This window comes from Ziziphus jujuba, chromosome 12 (genome assembly GCF_031755915.1).
Source record: "Ziziphus jujuba cultivar Dongzao chromosome 12, ASM3175591v1".
NCBI lineage: Eukaryota > Viridiplantae > Streptophyta > Magnoliopsida > Rosales > Rhamnaceae > Ziziphus > Ziziphus jujuba.
This window is the reverse complement of record NC_083390.1, coordinates 9,282,432-9,290,399: the sequence shown is the minus strand read 5'-3', so window position 1 is coordinate 9,290,399 and position 7,968 is coordinate 9,282,432. Positions and strand designations below refer to the sequence as shown.

General features: G+C 31.7%; 1 protein-coding gene across 1 annotated transcript; it reads left to right on the top strand.

Annotated features, from left to right (window-relative positions):
• The first annotated feature begins 1,693 nt into the window (after window positions 1-1,693).
• LOC107428796 (protein NRT1/ PTR FAMILY 2.13) lies at window positions 1,694-6,737 on the top strand. Its single transcript, XM_016039385.4, has 4 exons — window positions 1,694-2,032; window positions 2,419-2,636; window positions 4,704-5,278; window positions 5,770-6,737. Exons 1-4 carry the CDS (start codon window positions 1,834-1,836, stop codon window positions 6,650-6,652), a joined length of 1,875 nt encoding a protein of 624 aa, XP_015894871.1. The 5' UTR covers window positions 1,694-1,833; the 3' UTR covers window positions 6,653-6,737.
• Window positions 6,738-7,968: the final 1,231 nt, after the last annotated feature.

Genomic DNA, 7,968 nt, shown 5'->3' with positions numbered 1-7,968 from the left:
AAAATTAATGTTGTCAAATAAAAATTTTACTTATCATTATTGATGATAATCATTCATTTATATGATAAATTTTAATTTATACATTTAATTTTATTATTTTTTTATACTAATATCCAAAAATAAACTATGGTAAATAATTAAATTGTTAGTTCCCATTGGTAATCGTTCAATAATAATGCAAATAGCATTTTTCAAAAAAAAAATTCAATTTTGTTTTTTTAGAGTTTAAAAACATGTTTGATGATACATTTTAAAATTTTTTTTAAGAACGAAAATATAATAAAATTAAGTTTGGTAAGTAACATTCATATAAATATATATATATATGTGTGTGTGTGTGTGTGTGATAACAAAATATTTATTTTTGAAAATGTAATCATTATCTATGTTTATGTTTGATATATATTAAGTATATAGTATATATCTATATAAATAGATATTTTTTTATTTAAAATAAAAATGTTATCTATACCCTTTTATATATATATTTGTTTCCAAAAATTTTCTCAAATTCATGTAAAACGTTTTTTTGTATGTTTTCTAAATTTACTTAAGAATGGTTTCAACTTTTTTTTCAAATTCTAAATTTCAAATAAAATAACAAATTTTAGTCGCTTTTGAATTTGTGAAATGAACAATTGTTTGCAAAAAGATACGAGACAGGCTTTAAGATTTTGACCAAACTATATTTACCAATTGATGTGGTAAATAATATAGCTTTGCTTTAATTATTTTTTTATCTGGTTAATTTTTACCATAAAAATGTGAGGGTTTGTCTTTAACAAATAATCTCATGGCCGGAGTGAACGTGAGAAGCTTATAACTAGATTAATTTTTAAAAAATGGATAAATAAATCGGTTCATACATTTGGTACGGAGTTTTTTGTTTTTTTCCCCCTAAATGATTGTCTGAAGCGCTAGCTTTATTTAATAGTTCAACGATTGCTAAAAACGAAATGGAAATATTTCATTTGGCCGAAAATAGGTTGGAAAAGTTTATAACAGATGAGTTTTCAAAAAATAAAAAAATAAAAAAAGTTTTGAAAGATGATAATTGTCTCTTCTTTGTTTTTTTTCCTTCGTTAATGAGCCAAAATAAATATCTATTACATATATACTATTCATTGCATATGAGTTTTTTGGCATTCAATTTTTGGACTAAATATAATATGTAACTTAAAATTTTTGCTTAATTAATTAAAACTTTCATCTAGACTAGTGGACTGTCACATGTCTGTTGTTTTTTTATCATAAATTGCCTAACAAGGAAGATTAAGCAAAAGATGTCCATTGATTTTGACAGGTAGGAACCCTTCAATGATACAATTCCAGAAAACGATCAATACCTATATGGTCCCAATATAAGCATTATGATTAAGATAATCAAACGGTGAATAAAAGATCTGATATGATCAACCGTGCACCCAGTACGTAGGGATGGACCATAAAGTTAAAGTGGGGCCCAAAATCTCAAACGCGGTATAGCGGTTGGACATTTGTTTGGTTTGCATGTGGTGGTAAAAGAAAGAGGGACGACAGCGGCTTGGACTGGCCCCAAGTGAGAACGCACACACTTCACGTCTTTCGTAAATGAATACCGCTCACGTCCAAATTTCGTCACTCATTCATTCAATTTTGTTTATTATTTACTTATTTATTTATTTTATTTTCTGCTATAAATTGGTGTTCTCACAGGACCAATTCATGCTTGCCTTAAATCGTTGTCTTGAAAAGAGTGCAGTGAGTGGAAAAGAATAAGCTTTTAGAATAAAAATAGTTGGCTAAGCTAAGCTAGTTAGTGCAAGAAGCTAGCTAGCTATATATCGACAGAAAATGGTCGGGGGAGAGAGTGAGAAGAAGATGAAGCAAACTCAATCTGCATCAAACACCCTGTTGAATTACTTTCAGAAAAGCCCAGTTACTTCATCACCAAAAGCTTTGGAGGAGAAACAACATGTTGATGTTTTATCAGATTCAGATACACCACCACAAAGAAAACCTGGTGGATGGAGGGCTATGCCTTATATCCTAGGTCTCTCTTCTCAATCCTTTCACTCTTTCTCTCGTGGAGTTAATTTTTTTCTCATTTTAAAATTTTTTTTTATCAAAGGCAAACAATTCAAATTCGAAATTATCGTCCCAAAAATAATTGTTTCGCCACTTTATAAAGCAAGTTTTTCTGTCTTTTTCGGGTAAAAGCAAAGAATACTAATAAATTTGCAAATACTATTGACTTTTGATTTGTCAAAGCGACACAACCCATGTAGTTTATTTGCTGCACTAAAATTGATTACCATGAGTTTCTAGAACTTTGTTCGAGTGGAGATTATGAGAATATTTGGGTGGACATTTTATTCCATGATATATAATTTAGGTGGAGAAAAATAACTTTTGGCGTTACTTGTGACTATTGTGCAGGAAATGAAACGTTTGAGAGATTGGCAGCTTTTGGTTTGCTTGCTAACTTTATGGTTTACCTGACAAGGGAGTATCACATGGAGCAAGTTTCAGCTTCAAACATCATATACATATGGTCTGGTGTAACCAATTTTGCACCTTTAGTTGGTGCTTTCATTTGTGATGCTTATGCTGGTCGCTTCAGAACTATTGCTGTTGCATCTTTCTCATCTCTTATGGTACGCATAATACAATAATTTTGATATATTGGAATGACGTGATAAGTGTGAATTAATATTTGACACGCATATATATTAGCATATGGTTACCAAATTACACATGTAGGAACAATATTTGTCACGCATGTTAGCACCCTTTTTTTTTTTTTTTTTTTTCTTTTGGTTGCAAAAAAAAATGTTAGCACTGTTTTAAAAATAACATGGAAAGATGTCCCAACAGATCGGAATCACTCTCCATCTTTTCCTTTTTGCTTTTTGCTTCTATTTTTTATGTGAATTTTTTAAAACACTATGAAATGGAAAGTTTATAATTAGAACATACGAGACAAATATAGGTACATAATAATTGTTTCTTTTTTTTTCTTTTTCTTTTTTATGACAAAGATAAGTCAAAGTGTCAACATAGTTTGGTTAATTATGAGGCTGTGATTTTAAAGCTTCTCTTTCACCGACCTGCAAATAAGTTGCCGTGGTACAGTGCAGTTCCTGGTATTAAATTTTGATGGCATTTTATTGAGGGATTTATCCATATCATGTAGGGCTGTCTCGCATTTATGGTATTTTAATAAATTAATACAGTGGGTACAATAATTGTTTCAACATTTATGATAAACCTATATTTCATTTTCTTGACTATTCTTAGCATTTAAAATTATATAATAATTTTCCGTTGTATTTTTAATAATTAAATTTCTATGTAATCCCAACAAAAAATTGTAGATATTAATAATTTGGCAGATAGTACTTCACAACTAATGGTTATTAAAAAATTAAATAATTGACGAAACTTGGATATCATGGGTTGCTGTATATATGTGTTTGTTTTCTGTAGGTGACTGACTCTTAATGGTTATATTGGCTAATTATTAATTAGATACAAATATCAAGTCCAAATTTTTATTTTTAAATCTTTTTCATCCCTTTCAAACACTCTTGACCTGGAAAAAGGTTGCTGTTTGACCCAAAATTTAATTGTATACTTCCTTTTCTTTTAGGAAACCAAATTGAAAGGTGAACCAAAACCTCCTTGTTTGCTAGAATTTTCAGCCTGCTATCTTCATATATTATATTCTATGTAATATAATTAAAATTAAAAGTTTGTGTAAACCAGTATATCTTATTATAATAAGATATGGTAGACATCCAAGAATTGTTAGAGAGATTTATATGATTATTCTATGTATATATCTATATATATATATATAATATTTTATGGAAATTGGTCAATTTATTTCATGAGTAGCTATGATAGCTATCTAAACTCGACAAAATTTACATATACACACCTTAAATTACACACAATGGTTAGTGGGAAAAGGCCCAGTTAGAAGTTGGGAAGTAGACCCCCTTTCTGCTTTCATTATAAAAGGTTGACAGTATTTAGGTAGACCTGAGAGCCACATGGACAAGCATAGACACCTAACTAAGCAAATCAAAACCGAAAATATTAAGTATCCAATTGATCGGCTGGTCAATAATCCAAACATAAGGAAAATTTTCGACAAAAATTTATAGATGGGTGAATTTTTATGACATACAATATAAAAAATAAAAAAAATAAAAAAAAATTGTTAGCAATTTTATATTAGAGGTTTGGTTACATCCTTTTCATGTAATTCATGTGATATTTTTACCCAATATACCACATCAGGATTTTGAACACACACACACACACACACACACACACACACACACCCCAAGGTTGACCCGCTCTGTGATTATTGCTATTATTTGGAAGTGCATGTTCTCATTAATAGGATCATACGTCCACGAATTAATTGCTCCACTTGTTTGTTTGTTTTGCAATTTGCTTTAATTTTTTTTTTTCCACCTTTCCTTTCTAGAGAGTTCATGTGTGAAAACGATTTAATTTGGCACCATTTATTTAATGAATGTCACTTTCACCATTATAATCGCTGTCTTCAAACTCCACATACATACAAAATCTTTAGTTTCATTATCTCAGTCTAAATTGATTAAATATGGAACAAAATTATCAGGAAAAAAAGCTTTTTTTAATCATGATTTTTGTTCTAATCTGATTAAAAAAATCTGAAAATGCAACAGGGAATGGCAACAATGACATTAACAGCTTGGATTCCTCAGCTTCATCCACCACCATGCACCAAACAACCACAATCTTTAGGCCAGTGCAAGAAACCAAGCCAATCCCAACTGGCTTTTCTTCTAATGGGTTTGGGTTTTTTGTCAATAGGAAGTGGGGGAATTAGACCCTGTAGTATTCCATTTGGTGTTGATCAGTTTGATCCAACCACAGATGAAGGAAGAAAAGGAATCAATAGCTTCTTCAATTGGTACTATACCTCATTTACTATAGTCCTTTTGATCACTCAGACACTTGTGGTTTACGTCCAAGATAGTGTGAGCTGGGTTTTGGGTTTTGGCATACCCACTATGCTCATGTTTTGCTCCATTATCCTTTTCTTCTGTGGAGCAAATATTTATGTTCATGCCAAGCCAGAAGGCAGCATATTTTCCAGCATTGCTCAAGTTTTCGTTGCGGCTCACAAGAAACGCCGGCTTCCACTCCCGACGGAATCTGAGTTAGTTGGGGTATTGTATGATCCACCATTGAAGGGAACTACAGTACTCTCAAAGCTTCCACTCACCAAGGAATTCAGGTAAATAAAGATAATATCTACATAAACAGAGAACGTCTTATCACGAATTTTGGATAATTATTATCCACGATTTATCCCCTTGGTGAAAGGGCAGACATAAAGGCGTCCCATTATTGATAATAGTATGAATCTGAATGAGAGACTAGTTCATATAATTAGATTACCATATTTAAATACCTTCTTTACCTTCTTGGCCTAAATACAATTTGAGTAGTGCGGTTTAAAAAAGTGCCCAAAAAAAATAAAAAATTCAGCTAGTCCCATGCCTCATAATGCCCTCGTACAAACCTATAACGGACCCACATATAAAATCAGGCCCACATATAAAACCTATATGATGTCACAAATTTTGTGAAAGGAACTGGATAGTTACGAAATCATCTTTTGCTCCATAGAATGCATATGAAACTAAGCCCATTATTAATTTTTTTTAAAAAGTATTTAAATTTTTACTAAATTACTGAACTGTTTTGTTTTTTGTCTTGTGGAAGTTATTTTACCAAGGCTGCAATAATACTGGAAAATGAAGTAAACCCAGATGGAACTCCAATCAACAAGTGGAGGCTCTGTAGCGTTCAACAAGTAGAAGAAGTCAAAAGAATAATAAGAATAATCCCAATATGGACATCAGGGATCATAGGCCTGACGGCCATGACACAGCAAGGAACATTCATAGTCTCACAAGCACTCAAAATGGATCGTCATCTTGGACACAAATTCCAAGTCCCGGCCGGTTCGATAAGCGTAATCTCCTTCATAACAGTCGGTTTATGGCTTCCATTCTACGACCGAGTCTTAGTACCAGCTCTGCGGAAAATCACCAAACAGGAAGGAGGCATTACACTGCTTCAAAGGATCGGTATCGGGATTGTATTTTCGGTTCTATCGATGGTGGTAGCCGCATTGGTCGAAAGGGAGAGAAGGGCTGCAGCCATTTTGCACCCTCATCCATTCGGGCTTGCACCGATGTCGGTGTTTTGGTTAGCTCCTCAGCTTATACTTCTTGGTTTCAGTGAGGCATTCAATATTCTTGGACAGATTGAGTTTTTCAACAGGCAGTTTCCGGAGCACATGATGAGCATTGGGAATGCACTATTTTCTTGCTCTTTTGCTTTTGCTGGTTACTTGAGCAGCTTGATTGTGACCATTATTCATCATGTTACAGCTGGTTCACATGATCATCCTGATTGGTTGGCAAATGATATCAATGCCGGTAGATTGGATTACTTTTTCTTTCTATTGGCAGGGATTGGAGTGCTTAACTTTTTGTATTTTCTTTATGTTGCTCGTAAGTATGTTTATAAAGGTAGTGTACAAGCTGGAGAAGAAAAGTCATCCTTTGTGGATGTCGAATTAAGTTCACTAAAGGCTTGAAGTTAGTTAATTGTATATGATATAATATAAATAGCATTAGTATTACAATAGCATTAAATAAATGAAATTTTCTGTTTCTATTTTCCATATTTGCAAACTTTATTTTCAAAATCATACTATTTATCATAATTAATGACATTAGATGGATTTATATTCATATCATACATATTAATTAGATGTGTTTAATTATAAAAAACCTTTTTAAATCGGCTAATTAAATTATCATACTCCATCATCAATGATGATAAATATCTTCTTCTTCTTCTTTTTTCTCTGTTTTGCCGTTAACTAGTTATGATTTACTATCTTAAATTTTGGTGAAATAAAATTAGCAGCATGAATAAAATGTATTTTTGGTTGACATTAATTATATTTAGCTGTAACAAAGCATTTAGTTGTTGAATAATTTAATGATAATGTAATCAGTACCATCTATATTCAAATATAGGCAAATGCCATCTTATATGTGTGACATGAATGCGTCCTTTTTTATTCAAAAAGAGGGACCGCCATGCCTTTAATTTATACCACCGCTGTGACAGGATTTTTGGGCTGCCATCGATATTGCACCTAAAGGGGTCTCACGTGACTCGTTGGCAGAGAACCACAACCCACACCAGTTTAGCGGGGTTCGAGTACAGGGGAGGTGCTTGGGGCATAGCCACAAAAAAAAAAATTAAAAAATTAAAAAAAAATGTGGTCTCACATGTGGTTGGACTTTATGCTAGTTTTGCAAATATCGGACTGGTCATTAAATAAATAAAGATGAAAAAGGTACAATTACTCAAAATCTTGAAAGCAATAATTACCCGCCCCAATATATATCATCTATACATACGCAAAAATTCTCCAATCACGTTCGGACTCGCTCTCTCTCTCTCTCTCTCTCTCTCTCTCTCTCTCTCTCTCTCTCTCTCTCTCTCTCTCTCTCTCTATATATATATATATATACATATATATATATATGTATGTGTACAAAAGTTCTCTATTTAGACTTAAAGAATCAATTAATTAATTGTCTAATATAGATTTAGTAGCATATTCAAGCTCCATTTGTAAAAATCAATCTCTATAAAACTTAGATAAATTATACATTTTTTAATCTTAATGTTTAAGGCAGCTCAATAGTTAATAAAGAAAATTTTGATAATAAAATAATCAAATAGATGTATTTTTAAATTTTAATTCTTAAAATGATCCAATATTAATAAAAAAAAATAGATTCTGAAAAAAATGCTAATGTTTTTTAGTTGTAGGACTAGATTTTTAGTTTTAGATTATTTGTTAGTTGTAGGACTAGATTTTTAATTTTAGAT